General features: G+C 38.6%; 1 protein-coding gene across 5 annotated transcripts in view; it reads left to right on the top strand.

The window, feature by feature from the left end:
• Positions 1–25,618, top strand: part of LHFPL2 (LHFPL tetraspan subfamily member 2) — a 121,279-nt gene extending 95,661 nt beyond the window's left edge. For all 5 annotated transcript variants that reach the window (XM_088130131.1, XM_088130130.1, XM_088130129.1 and 2 more), the window contains 2 exons: positions 5,240–6,001; positions 22,373–25,618. In XM_088130131.1, the coding sequence (XP_087986257.1) occupies positions 5,572–6,001; positions 22,373–22,629 (687 nt within the window). In that variant the 5' untranslated portion in view covers positions 5,240–5,571 and the 3' untranslated portion in view covers positions 22,630–25,618. The remainder of the gene's footprint in view (positions 1–5,239; positions 6,002–22,372) is intronic.
• The last annotated feature ends 979 nt before the right edge of the window (positions 25,619–26,597 follow it).

Genomic DNA, 26,597 nt, shown 5'->3' on the forward strand with positions numbered 1-26,597 from the left:
CACAACATACGGCAAACAGATGAGATATGCATGCTAAAACTAGGTTTATTGCTATTCGATTGCAGTTCTCTACTCAATTACCTGTTCTCATTGAACTCAGCAGGATTTATTTTTGAGGAGACACGCATGGGATTGCATTAATAAGGGGATTTACAAAATGTTTACAGAATGCAAAGTGAGCAAACAGAAGAAAAATCTAAATCAAATCAATATTTGGTGTGACTACCCTTTGGCTTCAAACCAGGATCAGTCCTTACACTTATACACTTTGTACACTTACACAAAGGGTCAGGTGTATGATTAACTAATTATACCAAGCAGGTGCTAATGATCTTCAATTTCATATGTAGGTTGAAACACAGTCATTAACTGAAACAGAAACAGCTGTGTAGGAGGCTTAAAACTGGGTGAGGAACAGCCAAACTCTGCTACTAAGGTGAGGTTGTGGAAGACAGTTTCATGTTACACACTATGGCAAGACTAAGCACAGCAACAAAACACAAGGTAGTCATACTGCATCAGCAAGGTCTCTCCCAGGCAAAAATTTCAAAGCAGACTGGGGTTTCAAGATGTGCTGTTCAAGCTCTTTTGAAGAAGCACAAAGAAATGGGTAACATTGCGGACTGTAGATGCAGTGGTCGGCCAAGGAAACTTAATGCAGCAGATGAAAGATACATCATGCTTCCCTTTGACATGGGAAGATGTCCAGCAGTGCCATCAGCACAGAACTGGCAGAAACCAGAGGGACCCAGGTACACCCATCTACTCTCTGGAGAAGTCTGGCCAGAAGTGGACTTCATGGAAGAATTGTGGCCAAAAAGCCATACCTCTGACATGGAAACAAGGCTAAGTGACTCAACTCTGTGTGAAAACATAGGAACTGGGGTGCAGAAAAATGGCAGGTGCTCTGGACTGATGAGTCAAAATTTGATATTTGGCTGAAGCAGGAGGCAGTTTGTTTGCCGAAGGGCTGGTGAGCGGTACAATAATGAGTGTCTGCAGGCAATAGTGAAGCATGGTGGAGGTTCCTTGCAAGTTTGGGGGTGCATTTCTGCAAATGGAGTTGGAGATTTGGTTAGGATCAGTGGTGTCCTCAATGCTGAGAAATACAGGCAGATACTTATTCATCATGCCATACCATCAGGGAGGCATGTGATTGGCCCCAAATTGATTCTGCAGCAGGACAACGACCCCAAACATACAACCAATGTCATTAAGAACTATCTTCAGCGTAAAGAAGAACAAGGAGTCCTGGAAGTGATGGTTTGTCCTGCACAGAGCCCTGATCTCAACATCATCGAGTCTGTTTGGGATTACATGAAGAGACAGAAGGATTTGAGGCAGCCTACATCCACAGGAGATCTGTGGTTGGTCCTCCAAGATGTTTGGGACAACCTACCTGCCGAGTTCCTTCAAAAATTGTGCAAGTGTACCTAGAAGAATTGATGTTGTTTTGAAGGCAAAGGGTAGTCACACCAAATATTGATTTGATTTGGATTTCTCTTCTGTTTGCTCACTTTGCATTTTGTAAATTGATAAACATAAACAATTACAATATATATTTTTGAAAGCATTCTGACTTTACAGCATTTTTTCACACCTGCCTAAAACTTTTGCACAGTACTGTGTACATGTAGCATGCTCATGTTTATCCTATTACTGCAAAGAGTAGTTATTACTGGTATATTTTAATATTTTGCTCTTTATTCCAAGAGGAAGTAAATCCTATGTCTACAAAGGTTATATGATCTCATTCCTGGAGAAATTCCATCTGTACCTTCAAATTGATAGCATTGATATTATAGACAGGTGACTAAAGAAACATTGTATAATTTCTTTTTAATATGAATTGTGCACTGGGATATAAACCAATCCTAATTCTTTCAGTGAAATAACAAATCAGCAATTGGTTCATTTTGTCAATTCTTAGGAAAATTGTAACTGAATTGATTAGCCACATGATCATTTTGGAATGGATATCTGATAAAATCTTATTCCATTACATGGATAGCCAGTTCTAACAGGATGTTTCCAATTAGCTGCTTGCACACAAATAAGGGAGGGGGGAGCATTTTAAAATATTCACAGATTTTGGATGTCCTAGAGCACTGTTTCTTAAACTTTTCAAGAATACAGAACACCAAACAATATATATTTTTATGAAGAATGCTAATGGCTGTTTCTGTTAAGAAAAGACAAATAAAACCGACATTGAAACAAAGCAAGCTTTAATAATGATCTTTATTTTCTTTTCAATACATCAGTTAACAATCTTAATGAGAGATATGAGCTTACATATGATAGCATATTTCATTAAAGACTAGAATGAGATTTTTTTAAAAGAAGTCTTTACAGATAGAAAAACATTCTGTTTCTTCTTTAATCTTGATTTTACACTTTTTCATTTTAAAGCTTATATTTGCTCTCTTCCACTGAAATGTCTTCTAATGGTGCTTTTTTCATTTGTTTCAATGTGATCTCTGAGAAGAACGATGAGATAGAACTTGTTGACTAGTAAAACTGGATATATCCAAAACCAGGGAGAACTTATTTGGCTGTTGGGACTGGCTTGCAGAGCATCTTTAGACTGTTTGGGGAACAACAATGTCCCTGCAAAGCAGTGTTGTCCAAACTTGGCCACTTTAAGATGAGCGGACTTCAACTCCCAGAATTCCCCAGCCAGCATGGTTGGCTGGGGAATTCTGGGAGCTGAAGTCCACTCATCTTAAAGTGGCCAAGTTTGGACAACACTGCTGCAAAGGATAGTTTAAGGAACAAGATTCTAGAGCTCTTATGAACTTTGTTTTTACAGTTTAAGTACACAGTTATTGCTGTACTTAAAAGATGGTGCTTTAATATGGCTCGTGGTTCCCTTATAGCTTATTCCTTATATAACATGGTTTTACAAGCTGCCGGCTGCCTTCCGAGACTATTATGCTGATGCTTATTTGGGCTTGGGGTGTAGCGTGTTGATCCTGGAAGATGGATGCAGTTCTTACCACCAATGTCCACTCAGGTCTTTTGACATCTGCAAAATATCTTAACTTAGTCAATGAGAACTGCATCATACCTAAGATTTTAAATTTGGAAATCTCAAAATATAAACTAGCCATGGCTCCTGATCTCCCCCCTCGCCTTTGGCAGTGTTGGTACATATTGGTCGGTTACTGTACGTATCATGAACAATGACTCATGTTTTTATTGCTTTTCCTTTTAATGGACAAGTGATCTCCACACCCTTGTAAAATAAATATGAACTTTGCTTCTATCTGAAGATCTGTGGATCTAACTAGCTGCATGTGATGTGATCTTTATTTTATTTTCCTCTGTTGCTTATGTTTCTTCCCCCATACTTTCTTAAAACTAATTTCAATAACTGTAAGTGTTTTTGTTCTGACAAAATAGTACCGGTCCGCTTTTGAACATGCTAATTGTTTTGCTTCCTTCCTGTTAAACTCTTCACCTCCTTTATGGCATGGGTGAAGTTAAAAGAGACAGTTACTACGTTTCCTTCCTTCCCAATTATTATAGAAATTTGACCTGCTGAGAGGATTTGCTGTTTTGGCAACTTGCACGTTATCTTCCAGCTTTCATTATTTACAGAGGGTGTGTTTGCACCACAGAGCCCGTTGGTCTGCCTGACAGCAGTGCTGCGTGTTTTCTAACCTTTGCCAGAAGTCAAGTTGTGAACTGTACTAATTCTTTGCTGACTGTCTGAGAATAACCAGAAGTTGCGGTCTCTTATTTCCATTTTAAATCCAGAAAATTAAATAATGGACAACTCCCTAAAATGGTTTTCTTTTAAGCAAGCAATATAAAAATAATTTGTCTCCATACAAGAACATCCTCTTTTGGTCCCCCTGTGCACGGCTAGAAGAGGCTCCTCCGACCTACTGTTTTCCAGATTTGATGTGAATAAAACTTCCCGAATTTCCAGTTAGTATGGCTGTGATTGGATAGTTTATGATGGCTTGCAGAAACACAGTGGATCTATGTGTAAACCTTGGCACGTGAATTTTATGTGGAGGTTCTTCCATATAGTTTGGTGTTAAATTTTAAACTATACTGCAGCTTTATATCTGTTGCTTTCCTTGTGTTTCCTTGTGTTTCCTCCAGCCATTTCATAGATGTTCCTCTATGTTTACACCTGACTTCCCATTTAAGGATGCTTCTGTGATCCAGTTCTGCTTCGCTAGCAAAACTGAATCATCTGCCTCCAGATCATGAATTAATACATAAATGTGTAATCAAAAAATTATCTTTCCTACTGGCAAAAATTATGAAACAGCAAAGACCTATGAAGAACCCTAAACTTAAAAATAAATTTAGTGAAACATGTTTATCTTTCCTGAGCAATATTAACGAAAATTTTCCTAATAGCTTTTACATATTCTGGGTGTCTTGTCTTATGTATGTATCCATGTGTCGATAATCTGAAGTTTCTTTCATGTTTACTTATGGTTTAGTTCTTGGTTTATCTTCTTTTTAAAATTCTGCATGTTTAGTTTTTGTCTTGATCTGTTGTGTATTCAGTAAAAAATAGTATACATATAAAAATGTACATGGCTATTCTACCACATGAAACAGCCCCAAATAAGATAAGCTTCAGCAGTCCTTCTCTGGGATATGCCACGTTTAGAGATGAGATAAGTGCCAACTGAAGAACCACTAATGCCCAGTCAGTTCAGTAGTTTATGAGTAGTTGATCCTTCATCATCCCAGGGCTAAAGAAAGATTTTTTTAATTTACCTAGGCCATTTAAATTGCATTTTAGTTTGCTGGTTTCCTCTAGAAAACAATCATGAAAGTTGTCCATTTTAAATAAGAGACTCTGTTTAATTCTTGATTGACCCTGGCCTTTGTTCTAGAACCCATGCTCACAAATGGTACAAAGTATGTCATTTTCAGGTGGGTATTTGAATGGATGGATATGCTCTGAATTTCTGTGAAACTTATCAGCAGACCACTGCTAGGTTTTCTAATATGGTAGCAATACTGTAAGGCGTTGGTCACGGGAAATTAATAATCCTACTGGGGGTAAAGGTTGCAGAAGATTCCTGCAGACTGTATTTGACAAGCTAATGTACGATGTTATTTATAACATAGAATCTAACTATTAGATGTTGATTTAGTTCTTAGCTAAAAAAAACAAGAGTGGATTTTTCTCAGAAGTGATGGGTTTATTTTAATTCTTTTAACAATCCCCCCCCCCATAACTTTTTTCTTTTCTCTCTTTTAGGTGTGTGGTATCAAACCAGAGGCAGTCCTCTGTAGTGTCCCACATGTGGTTGAAACGTCATATGCTAATATGAATATTAGCACTGATGCACACCCTTCAAAGCTCGTCAGTCAAAGAAGAGGAAGAGAGAAACAAGATGTTTAGAATCAGTGACAAGACTGCTTGCATGACTAACGCCTTCCAAGAGTATCTTCTGTTTCTGATGTTGAAGAAGAAGTAAACAGAAACAAGGATTACATATTCTAATCCAATTCTTTTTTTTTTTCTTTTCTTTTTAACCACTTTGGATTTTAGTCTCTGAATTGAAGCGGCCACAAGCACTGGACAGCAATATGTGTCATGTCATTGTTACTTGCCGCTCAATGTTGTGGACACTCTTGAGTATTGTTGTGGCATTTGCGGAGCTCATCGCCTTCATGAGTGCGGATTGGCTGATTGGCAAGGCCCAGCCTGGAAGTTCTCAGGACACAGACAGCAGGAGGGCAGGATCAGTGGAACCGTATCGTCCAACCTTGGGGATCTATGGACGTTGCACCAGAATTGAGCACCTGCAGTCTTCTATGCCTGATACATCTTGTGGCCCCTACGCGGATAACTTCAGTGAGATCGCCAGTGGGTTTTGGCAGGCTACTGCTATTTTTCTTGCTGTGGGGATCTCGATACTCTGTGTAGTTGCTTTTGTTTCTGTTTTCACCATGTGTGTACAGAGTATTATGAAGAAAAGTATTTTTAATGTCTGTGGGCTGCTACAAGGAATTGCAGGTAGGTGTGACAAAACAGAAAGGCAAGCTCTTAGATATGTTTGTAATAAGTGGATAAGGAAACATCGACATCTAGATTTTATTTTTGTAGATCCTTTTCTCATGTTATAGCTAACTGCCTCAAACAAACATTCTGCGTGTTTCCAAATTAGAGATGGTCCAGCTAGGTGACAGCATCTGGCCAGCCTTGGCATATCTTGAAGAGCTAGGCAGGCTTGGATCTAGTTAGTACTTAAATGGGAGGCCACAAGGAAATCCCAGGGCTTAGGCTAAATTGGAAAATGGCAAATAACATTTCAGGAGAAGGCAACCACCTGCTGTGTTGTTGCCAAGAAAACTACATGTGTATGTTCATGAAGTCACTGTAAGTCAAGCTGGACTCAAAAATACTTAGCTTTTATTTTAAGTCAGACAGAACTTCCTGTTATTCCAGATTCACCAGTGGAAAAGGAAGGGAGCATATTCCCTGATTGCTCAAGGTCCTGAAGAAAGGACATTGTAAGGAGGAAAAATTAATAGAAAAATAAGTCAGTTTTTATATACTGGTGCTCTTCAGTTAAAATGCATCCATGTTGAGCACCATTTCCTCTTTCTCTGAGCAAGTCTGGGTGTAGGATGACTTGCTGCCAAGTTTAAGGAACTTCAGACTTATATGCTCTTTACTTTCTGATAAACTCATACTTTATTCTAAATCGGTTGTGGTTGACATGTAGGAACCCTTTTTGTTTCTAAGCCCTGATTGCAGGACTAGCATAATTAAACCATGATTTTAGTTGGTTTAGCCAAAGTAACAAGTATGATTTTGTCTCACGCCAGAAAAAGATGGAATGAATCAATCATTGGGGATTGTGGTGGTGGTGGTGTGTGTGTGTGTGAGATGAATGTGGATGAGTTTTAGAGTCTTTAGTATTTGCATAATGACAAACCATACTACCTCTACAGATGGTGGGAAACAGTTGCAAAATGGTACTGATCAGAGACTAAATCATCTATTGCTGTATATAGTGATTTTACAAAGATTCATCATTGAGAATCACAATAGGATCTGAAAGTGCAGCAGTTTGTGGATGGAAAGTAACTCTGGACTTTTTGAAATTTAGCTCCTTGCAATTTACATCATGTCAGCAATCTTGCAGGGATTCTTTAGTCAGGCCAACATTAATGTACGTGGGTGACTACCAGTGTCTACCTGATGACATATAACAACTGGGTTGCAATCTTTTAAGTTCTGGTGCTTGCAAATCATTCAAACTGTCTGTCAGAGCTATAAAAATATTCCCTCATATTTATATTGAAGTTTGATTGTTACATCTCTACAAGAATTGCTAGTGAGCTTTGTTTTTCCGAGATATTTCTGTGAAATGGAGATATTTTGCAAATTAGCTATGACTTGCTTTGAACTGTTTGGAATACGCTACACTTTTTTCCCTCTTAACTTGATCATTATACATTTCTGTTGGCAACCAAAGCATGAGCATTTTCAGGACTGCAAGATCAGTGTAATAGTTCTAGACATGCTTACTCAAAAGTAGGCCTTACTGAATGTAACTATAATTATTTCCAAGTAAGCGTGCGGAGTATTGCAGCCCAGGTTATCATTTTAAAAAGTCTGTAAATCATTGTGACAGATGCTTAATTTATTCCTTGGAATTCATATGGGAAGGAAAAAATACATCAGTTGTTGAACTTCTCCCTAGTTCCTTTGGCTGTGACTTAGGTGATACATGAAATGGGATTTATGAGATGATAAGATAGTTGGGTTCTTTTAAGTTTGTAATCCATTATCTGCACAGATTGGCATGCCAGGTCACAGCGAGCCCACACATATCTCAGTTCAAGGAGCTTTTAAGCCTGTCTGCAAATAATCAAATTTGTGATTTAAAAATTCTTCTTGGAATTCCTGCTTTACCCCAGTGCTCAGAGTTCTTCTTTTGTTGTTAAAGTGGGGAAGCTGCACTCTTCATTTGGTAAACATTTTGTACCCAGATTGTTAAGACAAAAAAAAAATGTGTTTCAAAGAGCTCTGAAGTAATAGAACCATATCATTAAATCAGTAATTGGTGCCTCATAAGCAAAAGTGACTGGACTGAGTGTCTTTGGGGTGCGCATAAGCTATTTTTGAAGAAGGCTGTGAATCACTTGAAAGACCTGAGGACAAACAAATCTGTTCCTAAAACATTAACAAGAAATTAATTTTAAGAGGATTGATTGTAATAATAGTTTCCTCTCATAGGCATTATTGTTTGGAGCCTCCAGTTATTTAGCCATTTAATGGACTTACCACCATAAATACGTGCTTAATAAAATATTAAGAGAGCCAGTTTGGTGTAGTGGTTAAGGCATCAGACTAGAAACCAGGAGACCATGGGTTCTAGTCCTGCCTTAGGCACAAAGCCAACTGGGTGACCTTGGGCCAGTCACACATTCTCAGCCGTAGGAAGGAGGCAATGGTAAACCACTTCCGAAATCTAGCCAAGAAAACTGCAGAGGCTTGTCCAGGCAATTGCCAGGAGTCAAGATTGACTCGATAGGAGGGAGGGAGGAAGATATGAGGGCTTAGAATAGAGCAATTATAATTTGTGGTAAGACCTTGGTAAATCAGCTACAGAACTATGTCCCAAGGACTGTTTGTCTAATCCCAGGGTTTCAGATCATGTGATTATCACAGAGATGAGAAATTGGCAGATTTGGATGGCAGTTTTGAAACTTTTAAAGGAAATGAGGAAGTGTTAGTGGTGTTACTGTCCCTTCAGACATGACTGATGCTCATGTGATCAGGATTATTTCTCGCTCCCTCATATGTCAGGACCCTCCCATGCTGGCTTTGCACTACACCTTAGACTAGGCTGAAATAGAATTTACAGTTTAGTGTGTTGAGGGAATCCGGCCATTGTCTTTGCATTTTGCGAGCCAGGCCATCACATTAGCCCATAATGTAGTTGATTTGCTTGGACATAAAATGGTACGTAACACAGCTACTGTAATTCCTAGCCTAGGTTTAGCCTTTACCACATTACATGAACTCAGCTATAGTGTTGTGCACCTCTCTCCATGTAATTATCCCATTCACCTGCAACTGGTTTACATCACAGTCTGTGGGCTTTTGTCATCTGTTTTAAGTAGTGCTTCCCAGTGAGATTTCAACTGAATACAGAAAAGCAGTTTGGTTACTTCTGTGTAATTCTGATAATCGCACAAAGACCCACATGGCAACAGGGAAACAGCAGTGCTTGGATTATTGTGGGGAGGGGGGAATGGCTTTATGAAATCTCCACCTCTTCAATTTTAGCCAAACTATGTTCTCCCATTTAAGAACAGTCACTAATAGGTGGTTACCAAAAAACAAAGATCAAAAGCTGCTTCTGGAAAAAGTTTCGTAGGAAGACCAGCCCCTCAGAGAAGATCTCCCAATGATTTTCTTCCTTCTCCCTTCCCTAGTTCCTATATTTTTCCTCCATTCCCTCAAGTCTGTTTCCTCTTGCTTGGAGAAAGGGACGGTCTTCAGATGGCCACATAGCCCCTGAGAGAAGTAGCACACAGGGCCAGGGAAGACACCATGGTAGGGAAATGTTTCATAAATGCTGGAACTGAATTAAAATACTGTAATGGCTGAATTACATTAGTACTTGAAGCATTAACTCTCCAGTGTCAGGCAGCTCCTTGTATGTAGAAGTGGGACTAAAGTGGGAATGGGGGAAGTGAAAAGTGAATTATACAGGGAGGTAGGCAGCGTGTAAATTTGACCAATAAAAAATAAATGTCTGGAATTTAAGGATGGTTTGTACCTTGTCAAGAATACACTAATCCAACAGTATAACCAGAGTGGCAGCACAAATAGTTTGCAGTTACAAGGCCAGCCAACAATCACACTACATCATCAGGTAGCATTGTTAGGGCTCTCAAAACAGAGTGGGAAGATCTTTCTCAGGGCCAGGAATGTTTTATTTATTTATTCAAAATATTTCTCAACCATATTTCATCTAGTTGGATTTCAGGGCAGTGTGCAAAGGTATGAATAAAATGAATCAACCCAATAAGAATGCAATGCAATAAAACATGAACAACCATTAGAACCAACAAGAACAAAGCAAAACCCTAAAAACCACAGAGAAGTTAACAGCATCCCTACTGTGCCAAATGCTTTGGCAGTAAATATAATGCCAGAATAATTCTACTGTCAGGATCATACTTGCTTCTTCGGAGAGGGTGCTCTAAGATTCCTGATCATGCAGAATTCTTGATTATTGGGAGGACTTTAACCACATTCACAGGTGAGAACACATATGCTAAGTCAAGGGTTGCTTAGGCATGATTCATTAAGCCATAATTAGCTGGCTTCACACAACTTGGTAAGTCAAACCAAATCATTCCAAATTTAGCACAATGTGAATCAGGTTGCAGTCTTTCTTCAAATCTTTGTGCTGAATATGCAAGAGCCAAAGGTGAAAGGAACAGGACTGCCCCTGTGACTTAATAGTTTTATGAATAACAAAGGAGCTTGCATTTGTCCATATTCTTCACTCCCTAGCCTCCTTTGTTGCTCTCAATGTTCCCTTGGAGTAGCCTTCCCCAACTTCAGTGCTTCCAGTAAAGTTGCATCATTGGGCCCCACAATCTGCCACAGGGCAGGAGACAAATTCATCAGACATTTTGGGGTTAGGAGGGGGCCCCTGTCATTATCTCCCACCCACAGAAGTCTTCCGGAGGTACAAAGATCAGAGTGTAACAGTTTTGCTGCTTATTGCAAATAAGAGATGCCAGTGCTTAGTAAGGAAGAATAGAAAGGAAAAATGCAGATGCAGAAGGAGCTTTAAGAAAGACGAACTGCTTCAAGAAAGGGGGGGGAGGTATCCCAGGAGTTATGGGCCATAAGGGCTAATTCAAACTTGGCAGCGTTCTGCCTAACGTGATCCCCTGCGAGATCAGGAAAGTTGTAATGGGAAAGTTCAGTATCTGTTTGTGCACCCTGACTTTCTCCTTCCTGTGCAGTCCTCAGGATGTCTTCATATTCTTCTACAGAAGCTCATAGAGTAGTATTCAGTCCTCTGCTTTCATCAGTGGGAACTGCTTCCATTAAATGGAAATAGACACCTGGATTTCACCCAAAGCGCTTTCTGTGCTCAGACCTAAATATTTTCTGTCTGTAGAACTCTAGAAGGTGCCAGATACACTGAGGGCACTGTATAAATATTGCATATTTTTTCTTTTAAAATGTATGTTTCATTAGATCCACTGTCAAAATACTCAGCACAAAATATGCATTTAAAAAAAAAAATCAGCCAGTTTTTTCTTTTAATCCCTGTAAGACCAACTCATCAGTTTTGAAAAAAAAAACTAAAAAAAAAATAGTTTTTTAGTGGAAATCTGGACATTCTCTTAAATACACAAATAAAGTAAATGTTGCTCTCTCTATACAGATAGAATTCCCCATGTCTGCTGAAAATTATAGTTTACAAAAATACTTTTTGGAAAAAAAGAGTTAGCACCCAAAAGTAACACTGTTGGTCCTCATGTTAAAAGCCAGTAGACTATAGTAGTTAAGGTCGAGTTAGTTTTGGGGCAAACTAGGTTCAAATCCCTATTTGGCCAAAAGATCCATCAGATGATTCTGGACCAGTCTCAACCTATCTTATAGGGTTGTTCTGAGGATAAAATTGGAAGTGGAGTACTAGGTGTGCTGTACTGATGATGATTATGTGCCATTGAGTCAGTCTCAACTTTTAGTGACTGTATAGATAGATTTTCTCCAGGAAGACCTATCTCCAACCTGATCTTTCAGAGCTTCCATCACTGCTGTAATTGAGTCCATCCACTTTGCTGCTGGTTGTCCCTTTTTCTCTTTCCTTCCAGCTTTCCTAGCATTATAGACTTCTCTAGAGAATTAAGTAATCACATAATCGGCTAGAAGAAGAAAAAACAAGTCATCTAGAACATACAGTGTAAGGACTGTAACAGCACTATGTACGACAGCAGGCAGAAGAGTAAAAGAGTGCATCCATGAACACCAACTAGCAGTCAGAAGACATGATGAAAACTTCTTAATCTCACAACACATGGACAGACTCAATTACACTTTCAACTGGGAAACTGTAAGCATCCTAGACCAAGTCAAATCAAAAAACGCTAGGGAATTCCTGGAAGCTTGACAAATTCAGACAAATCAGTCATCATTAGGCACATAGAAATAAACCATATCTACACACCATTCAAAAGACAATAAAAAAAGCTAAGAAGGAAACAAAAAGACATCCTTTTCAGCAGTCACCACCCTGATAAGCAGGGATTAACACCAAGCAAACAATCAAGCAGAAAACAATGCCCTAATCAAGGAACTACTAAGGAAAAAACCATACCCCCACCAACATTGGCAGGGCAAGCTACTGTATATAAACAGGAAGCAAATCCCACACTCAGTAGCACTGATGGTGTTACCTAGTTGGGTAATAAAAGGTCTGCAAGCAAACAACCAAGCTCAGATAGCTCCAAGGACTCCATGGTGTATTTATTGTCTATCCATGTAGTTTCCTTGGTAAAATGCAGGATTGGTTTACCGTTGCCTTTTCCTACACACTGTGAAATTAGGTCTTTGCTGTTGTCACTAAAGTGATCATCCACCTACAGCATCTTCCACTGTTGTCTAATATAGGTGTCTGTTTGCTTTAGCTGGGAGCTGGGATGACCCTGGTGTGATTTTATACTCTGGGTGTACACTCCTGCCATTCTTCACTCATGCTTCCCAGGAGCACCTCTCCCCCCGCCACACTTAAGGGAGGTTGATATAAGTAGCTCTAGATTTGTAAGGCATCTTATGCTAATAGCCTATCTGGAATCCAGAGATTCCAGCCAGTGCTATATGTAAATTTTCTATTTGGGTATACACTAAACATAAATTCATTAAAACCATATCCCGATTCATATCCTAATATAGGGATATGTGACTATCTCCTCCAAGCTCAGTGGCCATACCTGGTTTTTCAGTGATACGTGGGGTCAGTATTCTGAAAAGTGGACAAGACCAGGGTGAAACTAAGTTTGATTTAATTTTAATTGGATTAGAATGATGACATTAATTAACTACGGTTAATGTGAATAGCCTACCACATATTTAATAATTTTCCTCTTCTGCACTGAAAAATACAATTTAGCATCAACGTTTTGCTCTGGAGGTGCACCTAAAACATTTGGGAAGAGAACAAATTGTGTACCCCTCCGTCCTGATGCTTTTATCCTGTAACTTTTTAATTACAGCGTGATACAAGCTCCCCCCTCCCCCGCCCCTTTGCTTCACCAGCGTAATATGGATTAGGCTTGTGTTAATTTTTCTCACATGAGAACGTTCTTGCTTTCTGCCATTTGAGTGGCAGGTTGTGGCTTAGCTTATATTCTGCAATAGAATCATGCAAGTTGTGATGGACTGATCCTTGTGGCATTTTTGGAGAGAGTTTAAATACCACCCAGGACAGTTTCATCCAACAGATCTTCTGAAATGAAAACTTGCAGAAAAATAGGTCAACTAACTGTTTAGGCAGGCTGCTTGGAATGTGATTTCATTTTTAGAATGAGCAAGGCAGGACTCCATCTGCCTTGGGGATAGTCACTAAAATAATAGATACTGGTGTGATGAAACAACAGTAGAGGTATAAAATATCTTTTTGGTTTCCTTTAGTCATGGGATCCAGGAGGCTTGCCTTCCCTGGCCCAGTGACCTATGGAGCAGCCACCTCCCAGATTTTGGTTGGCCCCCACCCTGCTGGCCGTTAAAGCCCTGAAGACTGGCTTCTCCTCCTTCCAGGTGCTGTCCCAGGATGGTATGTGAGCCTGTGGTAACTAGACCAGTTGAGAGTCTGCTCCACCACCACCCCACCCCACAATATGTTTTATTTTCTTATATTTTATTGTTTTATCATTTTCCTTTGTATTTGATATATTTAACTCTTGTTAGCTGCCCAGAGTTGGCTGCCGAGTGGGCAGCCATACACATCAAACAGGCAAGCAAGCAAGGAAACAAACTCAGAATTAGCAGACTCTAGCAAATCCAGGTTTCCAATTAGCTGCTAGAGCAGACATGAAGAAAGAAATATATTTGGCTTATTCGCCTCCTTATATCTGTTTGTGAACATTGCCAGCACTCTTGGCCTCTTGGTGCCATCAGTAATGGAGTCAATATGTATTTCAAAAGACATACTGATTTTCTTATGAACAATAATTCAGCTGTAAGAACTGTTTGACAAACACTGATATAGCGCTCAAAGAGGAAGGAACAACAGGGCAGACAATTGAGGGCCTGTCTCATGATATTTATGCTACTCTTGACTCACTCTGTGTGGGCTTTTGTGGGGAAGGAAGGGTAAACTACACTCAGCAATTCAATGTAATTGTGTAAAACAGATAAATTGGGAAATAGTGTGGAAAGTCCCACTGCTGCCAATCATCCTTGTGGCTGTCACTTTCAGATCCTTCCATCATTTTCTTCTGCAAATGTGTGCTCTAGAAGTATTAGCTGAGATCGTCAAAGCTACTGAACATTTCCAAATTGTGCAGTTTGGAATAGATGTTATTATTAAATTTAATAATTACATCTATTGCACTGAAGATGTTACCTAGCTGGGTAACGAAACGTTTGCAAGAAAACAGCCAAGCTCAGAGAACTCCAAGGACTCCACAGTTCAACCCTGAGCTACGTATATTCTCTTCTATTGGTAATTTAATAGCCAGATATAAACTTAGTAGCAACTTTATTTCCTATGCAGTTGAAACTTAAGGGCAAAATCTTCACACAATATAATGGCCACGATGTTTAATCATGGTTTCATGAATAAACCTCCATTGGGCTGTCTTGTACAATGTAGTAAAAAACCATTGGTTTACAAACAACTGTGGCTGAGTTTTTACAGCACACTAAAACTGAACAAGCCACTTCACAGACATTTTACTTAACCTCTGGAGAGAAAAAATCACAGCTGAAAAAGCTCTGTTCATAAGATGGCATAAGGTGAGGGAAAATATCTATCATCTTGACTGCAGGACACAGTTGGAGTAATTGTTGGGTTAAAAATTCATTTTTCAAAGAGTTAATCAGCTAATTTGTTAGATCTCTGCTCTGACAGTAGCAGATTGTTAAAGACTCCTTTGAGTTGACCTGTAGATAGATCCATGCAGTGTAGATGGCAATAGTTATGGAAGTTGTTTGCCGCTGCCATTTTCTAACCTACAGCCCTAGGATTCCCTAGTAGTCTCCCATCCAAATACTAACCAGGCCTAACCTTTGTTTAGCTACTGGGTACAGATGTAGCCAGTCAAGTACTGCCACTTGCTAAGGCAGTTAGACAGAACTAATAAACTTTTCCTCGACTTCTGAAATGGTAAACAAAGTTAGACCAGCAGTTTTCCCATACTGATCAGTGTCTGAACTTCCAACTTTTCAGAAAATTGTATACAGCTGTCCCAAGATACACTGGGAAAATCATCCCTCCAGCTTCCTCAAAGGAAGGCTAACATTCAGAAATAGACAGAATATTAATTAATTAATATTAATAATAATATTATTCATTAACAGTCATGAAAAAAGTTCCTTCTTGATCTGTACCAAAAAGTTCCTTCTTGGTCTGTACCGTAAATATTAAGGCCGCCTTCCCTCACCTGTTAATTGGCTGAGGAGAACTGTAATAGTAGTACAGTCCTTCTGCAGAACAGTAGGTTAGCAGAAAACTGAACAAGACAAAGATTAATTGATGCATTAGTAAATTGGATTTCAGTCCATGTCCTTTTGCCTTGATAACCATCTGTTTTTACCAATGGATTTTACTGAGTTAACAATCCTGTGGAGCTGGAGAGTTTGTCCTGGCAAGCAAACAAGGGCCAGGGAATGGCATTTCTTTTATTTAACCATTAGGCCATGATCTTATACTCACTTCTTTAAGAGGAACCCCTGCTAAATTCAATGCAATTTACTTCTGAGTAGACATAGGGAATGCACTACAATTCTTCTAGTAATTCCACTAGGAAGGAAATAATTAACATCAATTCCAGAGCATGTGTAATTATTTCCCCATTCTGGGAATGGGAATAGTAAGATTTTGGATGTTATGGATTCATTGCAGTTCCTAGCACTTCCCAAGAACACTTCTTGATAGTCTCCAACATTAAAGAACCTGCATTACATTAACTATCCAGAGTGATTTTTAACACGTCATGCAGACGCACCCTAAATATATATTTTAGGCAGAAACATGTTTATATTTCAATAGGCTTATCATAAAAAAAGTATTTCCTGACAAGGTGGACCTGTCTTATACACAGAATTTGTGGGGTACCTAGATGTCCCCACCTTCGCAATATTTTCCCACGATTTCTCCTATCTTCCTTTTCACTACAGAAGATCTGTAAAGGGAGGAAAGATGGAAAAGTTGCATGGTGTATTTTGATGATTAGAGCTAACAGCTTTCTATCTGGAAGCATCAGTGTTTGATGTAAGAAGGGCCCTTGTGACTTGTGAGGTCAGTTCATGGGAACTACTTGTACATGTTTTTTACTTTAAATTAAACAGTGTCACATATGCCTTTGACAGAAGTAGCATTAATTCCCCTTTGATCACATTTAGCTCCTGTGGATTTTTTGGAGGCCTTTTCAACAAGCAAACACTCCCTGAATTTTGACAGAAATTGGGAGAGGGGACTCAGAGTTTGTCTTGCCATACTTTGCTGTTTAATATGGCAGAACAACAGCCATACAAGCAACTGTCAGAACCAAAGTGTATACTACTGCTTAGCCAAACAAACAGCTGGGTAACTATGCTTTGAAGAAGCTATTTCCATATCAGACCAGGGGATCTGTTTTACATCAGTGCAAAGCTGCTGTTCTGGCATTGCTCAAATATAGTGTATGGCAGTTAGTCTTTAGAGTGGTACTGTGAGAGGATTACTGTTAGTGCTAAACCTGATTAATAAAGGTCTGTGTTTGTTTAACATTTATGTTAAATATGTTGTTTCTTACATTCAGTGGCTCTTAGGCAGATCTAATGGGACCTCAGTATTCAGACATTAAACCAAATAAATCAGCTACTTTCCCAAAAATGGTCCAAAAAATCACTATTGGCATAGAATCCTACGTATTTGAATTTTTTGGTCCAATCCAGCATTGTCTTCTTAATTCTTGTTACATTCCTAGAGCTCTACTCCAGAACAAGTAAAATTATTTACTTGTTCAAATCAGAGGAACAAACCAGAAGGACACCCATGGGATCACCACTCTCAGATTGCCTATACAACATCTTCCAACATAACGGATACCCACACAACTTTATCAAAAAGTGCCTGACCATTCAACATAGCAGAGACTGTAATGCAGCATCTAGAAACCATAGCATTCCCACACATACAACCAAAGTATGGATCCAGTACGTAGACAACACCTTTGTCATAATAAAAAAGGAACAACTAGAGAAGACACATGAAACAATAACATTTTCAAAGGAATAAAATTCACAAGGGAAGAAGGAAACAACACACTACCCTTCCTGGATATCCTCATCACCAGAGGAAATGATGGCAAATTAGAAACACAAGTCTATCAAAAAGTAACCCATGCTAACCAAGTACTCCATTACCAAAGAAACAACCCAACCTCCCACCAAAGGAGCTGTGTAAGAACATTATTCAGATGAGCACAAACGCTGCAGCAACCCAGAACACCAGAAGAAGGAAACAGATTGCCTATACAACATCTTCCAGCAAAACAGATACCCATACAACTTTATCAAAAAGTGCCTGACCATTCAACCTACTACATCACAACCAATACAAGCTATGAAAAGGATAACACTGCCATACATCAAAAAATCTCAGAAACAACAAACAGACTAGTACAACCACATGGGATCACAGTAGGACACAAATCAACTAAAGCCCTCCAAAACATCCTAAGTAAACCAAAAAACCTAGTAGCCCAAGAAGAAAAAACAGGAGTCATCTACAACATACAGTATAAGGACTATATCAGCACTATGTGCAACAGCAGGCAGAAGATTAGCAGAGCACATCCATGAACACCAACTAGCAGTTAGAAGACATGATGAAAACTCCTTAATCTCACAACACATGGACAGACTCAATCATAGTTTCAACTGGGAAACTGTGAGCATCCTAGACTAAGCTAAATCTAAAAAACGCTAGAGAATTCCTGGAAGCTTAACACTCAGACACATCAGCCATCAATAGACACATAAAAATAAACCACATTTACACACCATTCAAAGAGACAATAAGAAAGCTAAGAAGGAAACAAAAAGACCAGAACACACCCTCTCCAGGAGCCTACACCCAGATAAGCAGGGATTAACACCAGACAATTAAGCAGAAAACACTCTAATCAAGGAACTACCAAGGAGACAATCAAGCAGACAAACAAGCAGAAAACAGTACCCTAATCAAGGAACCACCAAGAGAAAACCACACTCCCACCAACACTGGCAGGGTAAGCTACTGTATATAAACAGAGAGCAAACCCCACACCCACTAGCACTGATGATGTTACCTAGTCGGGTAATGAAATGTCTGCAATCAAACAGCCAAGCTCAGAGACCATCTAGGACTCCAAAGTAAAATTACTTCACAACTATGATAGGCATCATCGTAGGCCTCACCACCTAATCCATTTCCATTCAAAATTACAAGGACTTCTGTTTCTTTTCTGATCAACTGAGATTAGGCAGTTTATATTAATTAAACACACTCACACACCCTTATTGTAGAATTTTATTCATCAGGCCATCTTGTGTTTAATAACTGTTACTTAAGAGAATTTCACTATTTATATTCATTGTTTTTAGAATAATAAATTGTATGTTTGTTTCTTTTCCAGTCATTAAGGATGACTGGCAAATGTATAAAAACAGGTTATGTCCCAAATTATGTATTTCTTAGTTATTTTAAAGGTGGGTCGAATAATTGAGAACTTATTTTTTGGAGGGCACTATATCGTTTACTCCACTTCTTCCTGAGTGTGCATTGCGGAAGACACAGGAGTTATTAAATATAGGACACTACAATATTTTAAGTATTGAAGAATTTATAATACCAGATTTCTCAGAGACAAAGTAACAAGTCCTGGATATAAAGGAAGAGACAGAAGAAATTTTACATTTTTTAATTAGTCTGTGAATTACAGATAAAATGGCTGGTTGAAGATACACCTGTTTGGTATATGCAAATCCCATACTGTATGGCACAAAATAGCCTTTGTTCTTCAATAAACAATATTTATTAGATAGCTCAATAAATGTAAATCGCTAAACCTGTATGATAGAGATTAAATGCTGAATTAATGATAACTGAAGCCAAATACAACATTCTCAGTGTGGTATTAGTTTAGTCTGCATGAAAGGCAAATTAGCTTTATATAAGTCCAGTACATTTTAATTTAGAACAATAGATTGCCAAAATGCAACATGGAAATGGAAAAATCCTGAAAATCACTGGGTTAAATGCAGACTTAGGTTTATTGTTCATTTGTGTTGGCAGAAAGTACATTTCCCATCCCTTCCTCCCATAGCAGTCTTTCCTGCTCTCCTGAAGTTGTTGCATTGAAAAATTGAATGCCCTGCTGAATGGAGTAGAAAGAAGGGTCTTCATCATCCTTCTCTGCACAAAGTTCCTTTCTCTAAATAAATGAACAAATACATAAATAATAACCGCAGTCGCCATTTTGGAGCTCTCCAGTGATCTATGCGTGATTTTAGAAGAGATATTGGATAACCAACCTTTTAAAAGTACATATTTCAGTTGTTACAAAATAATTCCAGATTATCTGGATGCAAAATAAGAATGCATAGAGGACCAAAGTATTATCAGAGACAGCTGCCAAGACTTGCGCAAGGCTGAAGGATTCATAGCCATCTCATCTGCACTACCTTTCCCTCCAGCTACCATTCTAGAAAGGAAAATACTTAGTTGTTTTGCATGAAGACCAAGTCCCAGTATGAGCAAGTGATCAATTCAGATTAAACTTTTACTCATAGGTTACTAAGCAGTTGCTCATTTTTTACTTTCAGCATGCTGGAGCCCTGCAAATGTTGGCATTTTAATAAAATAAATAGTCATGATTGCCGTTAGTAAAAATTACTTTCAGCCTAAGCATAAAGAATGTGTGGCATTTAGAGGCAGCTGTATTCAACTTCAGAAAGAATACGCAATTCACAATCTCTGCAGTGGAATTCATTGTATTTTTTCTCCATTGCAAGGACAATTTTTTCAGCTTTCACTGTTGAAAGTTTCCTAGCATCCTGAATCTACCAAGGAAGGAGTGAGTTATCAAGGCTGATAAGGACCATTTTTAACTTTGTGAGTACAGTTACAACCCCATGGTGGAAAAAGTTGAGATCTAGGTATATATGCACACAGAGCTTCTACAGACAGAGGGTGTGACATGGCCGTGCTCATGTGTCCTACATTTCAGTCTCTACTGAAGTAGAGGAAAATTCCAGTGCCTTTATTGAAGTAAAAGGCAGCAGTTCCAAGAACTGGAGTCCCTTCTCCCATTACTGTTGCTGTCCTGTTCATTTGTTAATAGACAAATGTAAGATTGTGCTGACTTTGGAAGCTGCATTTTGGGAATACATCAATCTTGCCTAATAGCTGCAGGTGGTACCAGGTAACATTTGTCAAACCTTCTAAAGGTTAAGGCCATATAAAAAAAGGAGAACTTGGTGCATATCTGGAGCTTTCACTTTAAAAAAACAAACCTTAGTTTCTTCTAGACCATGAGCAAGGTGCTAATAAATTACTGTGCTGTTCCCACAACTAGTAAACCCTGTATTGCAGAGATACAGTGCTGCCCCTCCCCACAAGCCTGGACCAATTGATAATGTAGAGTTAATAATTATTCCTTCTCCACAGAAAACCGGGCGGGGGGGCAACAGAATTCAGATTCAGCTACCAATCCTTTCAGGGAAGCCATGACAAATAAATCAGTATAAAGTCAAGTTTTGTGCTATGGAAGTTTTCTTCATTTATTATGCTTTCTTGTAATATATGAAACTATGTCAGTTCAGATAAACTACATTTATTTTTAAAGGAAGTGTGCTTGACAAAAACATGTCAAATTAAACTTTGGACAAAATACAGTCATTTTCAAATTGCCTTTCAGCTGTGGCTGTAGAAACAGTAGAACCAGCAATCAGAAGAATTCTGCTGCAGGTCTCGTTGACAAAAGAACTTGTGATGACATCAAGAAGGGGATTTGGGGTGTTTAGTCTGCCACAGTTGGTGGGCTCAGTAGGATGAAAGCTCAGTTTATCTCCGTCTGCCTGACATTAAGCAATATTTTATATGTCCACTGGCCCAGGCATTCTGACAGGAAATGCTACCCAACATCCCAAATTCCACAGAGAAAGTCCTACAGTCAAGATAGGGCCATAGCTCATATATGGAATTCAGTAAGCAATAACATGAGAAGTTACGAGTAATCCACAGCTCTTAAATGTTTTGTCTTGTTCTTATAGCTGGCTGGTGCTATATCCCAATAATTGAAGAACTTATGAATGTTTGTTTTAAATGAGAAATTAGTTCATAGTTTAAAGACTTAGTAGATTTGAACTTGATGAAAATGTCAGACTTTTAGAAAGTAATAGGATATTTAATACTATAGTTGGGCACAGTATCCAGTGTGGATTTTGGATTAGTTTGTAGAATGGCAGATACTTGGAAAATGGCTTGGAAGAATTGCTTCTGATCACACAGAAAGAAATGCCACTGTATTAAGGAGTCCACTCATTAAAAGTATTCTAGTCCTTAAAGCAGCACCATTTTTTTTTCAGGGTCACACAGGGCTGAAAGAAGTTGGACTGCTTTAATGAATAGCAGACAGCGCCTATACATGCATGAGGTCCCAACTGTTGGTGAATGATCCTTGATGCATGCATAGCACTATTAATTTCACATAGAACTGAAGATGAGCTCATCAGACCATTTCTCTTCCATAACTTTAATTAGGGTTAACATATCAGGCAGCAAAAATCCAGATGACCACTAGATGTCAGCAAAGATATAGAAACTGACTGTGGGCTTTGTATATCTGAATGAGCTTTTAAATTGATGGCACTGTCCTAAATTCTAAGTTCTGCTGAATTCAGCCTTCACTGTATAGTCACATCTTTCCCCTTGCTAAAATGCTCCATCATATTCAGGACATGAATTCAGCAATCACGGTGTGGGCAAAATATGGTCCACCAGTTTATAGATTGCAGGCCAAGCACTCAGCAGCAGCTATCAGAACTTTCAACTTGCACCAGAATGTACATTCCTTTATTTTGTGCTACAGTTTGTACCTAGTTGTATTGTACTTTTGTCTAACTATTCTTTCTCTTTCTTTTAAATAGGACTATTCCTTATCCTAGGCTTGATCTTATACCCTGCTGGTTGGGGTTGTCAGAAGGCAATAAGCTATTGTGGACCTTATGCTTCAGCTTATAAACTTGGTGACTGTTCTTTAGGCTGGGCTTTCTACACTGCTATTGGTGGCACAGTCCTGACATTCATCTGTGCAGTCTTCTCTGCCCAAGCCGAAATTGCCACCTCCAGCGACAAAGTCCAGGAGGAAATTGAAGAGGGGAAAAGCCTGATTTGCCTCCTATAACGCCCTCTCCTCCAAAAAAACCTTTTTCTTATCTCAAAAGTAATGGATTCGAAGTAGCTATTTAGATGGACTTTTACAGGAGAAATGAAGACATGCAAGTGTTCTGATGGTCCAACATCATAGAAAGTTGACAGGCACTGAAGTCTACAGACAGTATTAACAAATGTGAAGTAGGGAGAATTCTGCCACATGGATACAAAGGATGCCACAAAGCAAACCTGTTGGCTTTCCATCTATGCTGGAAACAATTATTTCCATTTTATGTTCACCAAGAATGAATTATTATGAAGGAATCTTTTGAAGAGTAACTTGAAATAAGCCAGGTTGCTTCCAGTACATACATCATAAGACAACATAACCAGGCTCCAATGTCAAGATTGTAGGTGCTACACTGCTAATATTCTCCATAGCAGTCTTTTCAGAAAGCAGGTCAGGAATATTAAAAACACAGAGTTCTCTGGGTTGTATGCAGTGGCACATGGAAAGAATTTGTCTTAAAAAAGAAGCAAGGATTCCAGTTGAAACTAGTGAATAAAGAATTTTTGTTTGAGCAGAGATACATACACATTGCTCGATATATACCTGAGGCATGGAACCATAACAGTTTATGAGGGTAGCTCCAAGAACATAAGCTAAATTATGTTACTTTCATCACACAAATAGTTCCATTATCTGATTAATTAATCTGGGTAGATATGTATAGCTGTGGGAAAAGTTTAGACTTTTGTGTATCTAGTACTGAATTCAAGTTTGCCTTCGAAAGGAAGTATAAGCATACTCTGCTATTGGGTCCAGTTGTAACCAAGACCACTACTAGTCCTTTCAAAGTACCATCAGTTGCCTTTGACTACATTTCAAGTACAAATGGCCATCATGCTCATCTAACAACAGATATCATGTGCCTAAATTCTGACCATATGTTGCTGAAAGTTTTGGAGACTTTTTTAGTTACATCTTTAGGATGAGTGTATTGATTGATTTTTCAAAAATGAGCCTTTTGCATTAGTCAATAAAGATGTGAAAATGTTCTAAGAACATAATGTGCTGCAGTGATGGCTATAGAAGAGAAATGATGGGATAACTAACGGCTAATGTCCAGATCCTCAAGTATTAGATTAGCCTTATTAACACTGATATTTAATGTATCTTTTGGTAGACAGAAATAATACATTGTAGTTTAAGTTGCCGGGATGAAATAAAACATCAAACTTGGAATAGTAACTTATTTCTAGCATATCTTCTAAAATTAAAATTAGAATCTCCAGTGAAAAGGAATGTACTGTACTGTCTAACTCAGGATTTTTGTGAATAGCTACTTCTTTACTGCTATAAGTACTCCAACAAGGCACTTGTGAATTAACAACTATGCACATGCGCATTTTACCACTTGTGTTAATTCAGTGAGCACCAGCAGCGTTCATGGGGGTTTTTGACTTGGCTTAACTGAAGCCAAATTGCTTTTGCAGAACTGCTACCCTTACTTCCCTTGTTCAAAAATATCTGTGTGCTCCCACGATAGAAGCATGAAAAGGAGCCTGAACTGCTCACATTTCAAATAGTGAATCATGACTACTTTATCATAAGGAATCATCAGGAATGAATCAGACTGTGAAGTCTGATTTTAAAGTATGGCAGTAAGCATGACGTCCTAGAATGAGGTCCAACAAAACAACCTCACCTATTCTGGAAGTCCAGCAGATTAATTTTCCTATAGTTTCCAGTATAAAACAACATGATATAAGCCAAATTGTGTCCTGATGCTTCTTATGACCAGGTGCTTAAGAAACCCTCCCTCATCAGTGGCTCGAAATAGGGCTGGTGGCTCTGCTGGAGTTGACTCTAGTACAACTTAGTTGGAAGTCCCAGGACAAAATTCCTGTTGGAGCACAAGGAATATCTATGCTGGTGCAATGTACAGTTTATGTTCCTCTTTGGTACTGTAACAGAAAGCCTCTGGGTTGTAGAAATTAATTACTAAGGTTAGACTAGAATCAAAAATTTCAAGTTAGAGTACTTGTTAGTGTCATTAAAGATGTAGGACTTTCACATGCATATTTTTAGAAGTGAAAATATATCATATTTTACAGAGTAAAACTTAATTTGAAACTGACCCCACATGAATATTGTTATACAGGTAGTCCTCGCTTAGTGACAGTAATCGGAACTGGCAACTCCATCACTAAGCAATGTGGTTGTAAAGTGTGACATGTGATCATGTCAACTTCTGATGGCAGTTGCAGCAGTTCCAGTTGCCACTGTTAAGCGAATCCTGCACGGTTAAGCATGATGTCACATGATAGCCATTTGCCACCTCCTGCCAGCTTTTCCATTGACTTTGCTTGTTGAAAGCTGGCAGTGAAGGTTGCAAAGGTGATCACGGGACTCCACAACCATCATAGTTGTGAGCTGGGTGCCAAGCGCCCGAATTGTGATCATGTGACTGGGACGCTGCAACGGCCACAAACATTAGGATCGGTCTTAAGTCTCATTCAGCACCACAACTTTGAACAGTCACTGAATGAATGGTCGTTAATCGAAGACTACCTGTAATTACTGTGACTGGGATCCTATGTACACATACCTTCAATCTGAATGTGCACATCATTTCCAACAAGATTCTCTTATTTAAAGATGCATAACCAGATTTCGAAACAGTTTTTTAAAGTTCTGCATTCCGAAAAGGTATTTTGGAGATTAGTTAAGAACAGCGGTTAAGGGGAGAATAAATACTGGCCTGATATAAAAACATTTTTTTATATTTTTCATTCTCCCTGCCTTTCTATTTTACTCTTGCACAATCTCAAAATGATTTTTGAATTAAAAAATTAGAATAGTTACCAGTTTTATAGCACATTTTAAAAATTAAATGTGGGAGGAAATTCTCACGTTTGCGTCTTTGGATTGGCATCAAAGAAAATCTATTTGGATATTTTGGATAAATAGCTCTCACAAGACAGAATAACAGATGATAGCTTCAGATTATACAGGACTTTTATTTTTTTAAAGAAAAGGTACTAATCCCAACAAAACATTATTCTGCATACTTCTCTCACAGCATTTCCAGTATTTTTGACAGTTTCAAAATAGGTATATCAATTTCATACAATGCATTGTAGTTCTGCAACATTTAATTGATAAATTGATTAAAAATCACTCAAGTATATCCACTAATTGTTCAGCAAATTTAAATGAAAAGAAAATAATAAACTCCAATAGAAGAGAATAATAAACTTTCATGTAAGCAAACATCATTTTACACAGGCATCCTGTATTGTGTAAGAAGGGGGAAAATATAGGATGATGCCTGTGGTAACGTATGCATGATCTGTAAACTATCTTTTTCAAAATTTAATCTCATACATTTGATTACTCAAGTCAGCCATATTTGTCACTTTTGTAGACCTAAACCTATTAGTTTTTTCCCCCGGCTGAGTGATAATATCCCAATACATTTTAATTCATCCTATTAGGAAAAACAGTAAAGTGGACCCTGATTTCATTACAAAGATCACTCTGTAACTATCTAAAGAGAAGGGGTTGCTAGCATCTTACCAGGTTGTCCCTGTAATCATCAGCTTCCCTGAACCTGAGTTTCCGGGTACCTGGTGGGTTATGAGGCAGGAATAGAAAGGAAGGGAAACCAGGCAGAAGTAAGCAGAAGACGTGGGGAGCAGGAAGAGAGGTAAGTAGGGAAAATCCACTTTTATTTTTATAATTCCAATCTATTATCATTAGATTTTTGTGGGTGGGGGACTCTTAGCAAATTATCATTCTTTATCATCTCAGTGAAATTTCGTCTGTAAGAGGTCTGCAACTTGCGAAAACCCTTAATGTTGGAGAATCACTTCTACATTGACCCCCTTTTGATAGTTGTAGTTCAGCAGCAAAATGGAGTATAGCAGCTTGTCTACTTTAAACAAGGCTGAAATCATAGTAAACAGGGATGCATGTAGACTATATAACATAGG

Source organism: Python bivittatus, unplaced genomic scaffold (genome assembly GCF_059951505.1).
Source record: "Python bivittatus isolate LINGU-HERP-01145 unplaced genomic scaffold, Pbiv_v1 ctg000850_np1212, whole genome shotgun sequence".
NCBI lineage: Eukaryota > Metazoa > Chordata > Lepidosauria > Squamata > Pythonidae > Python > Python bivittatus.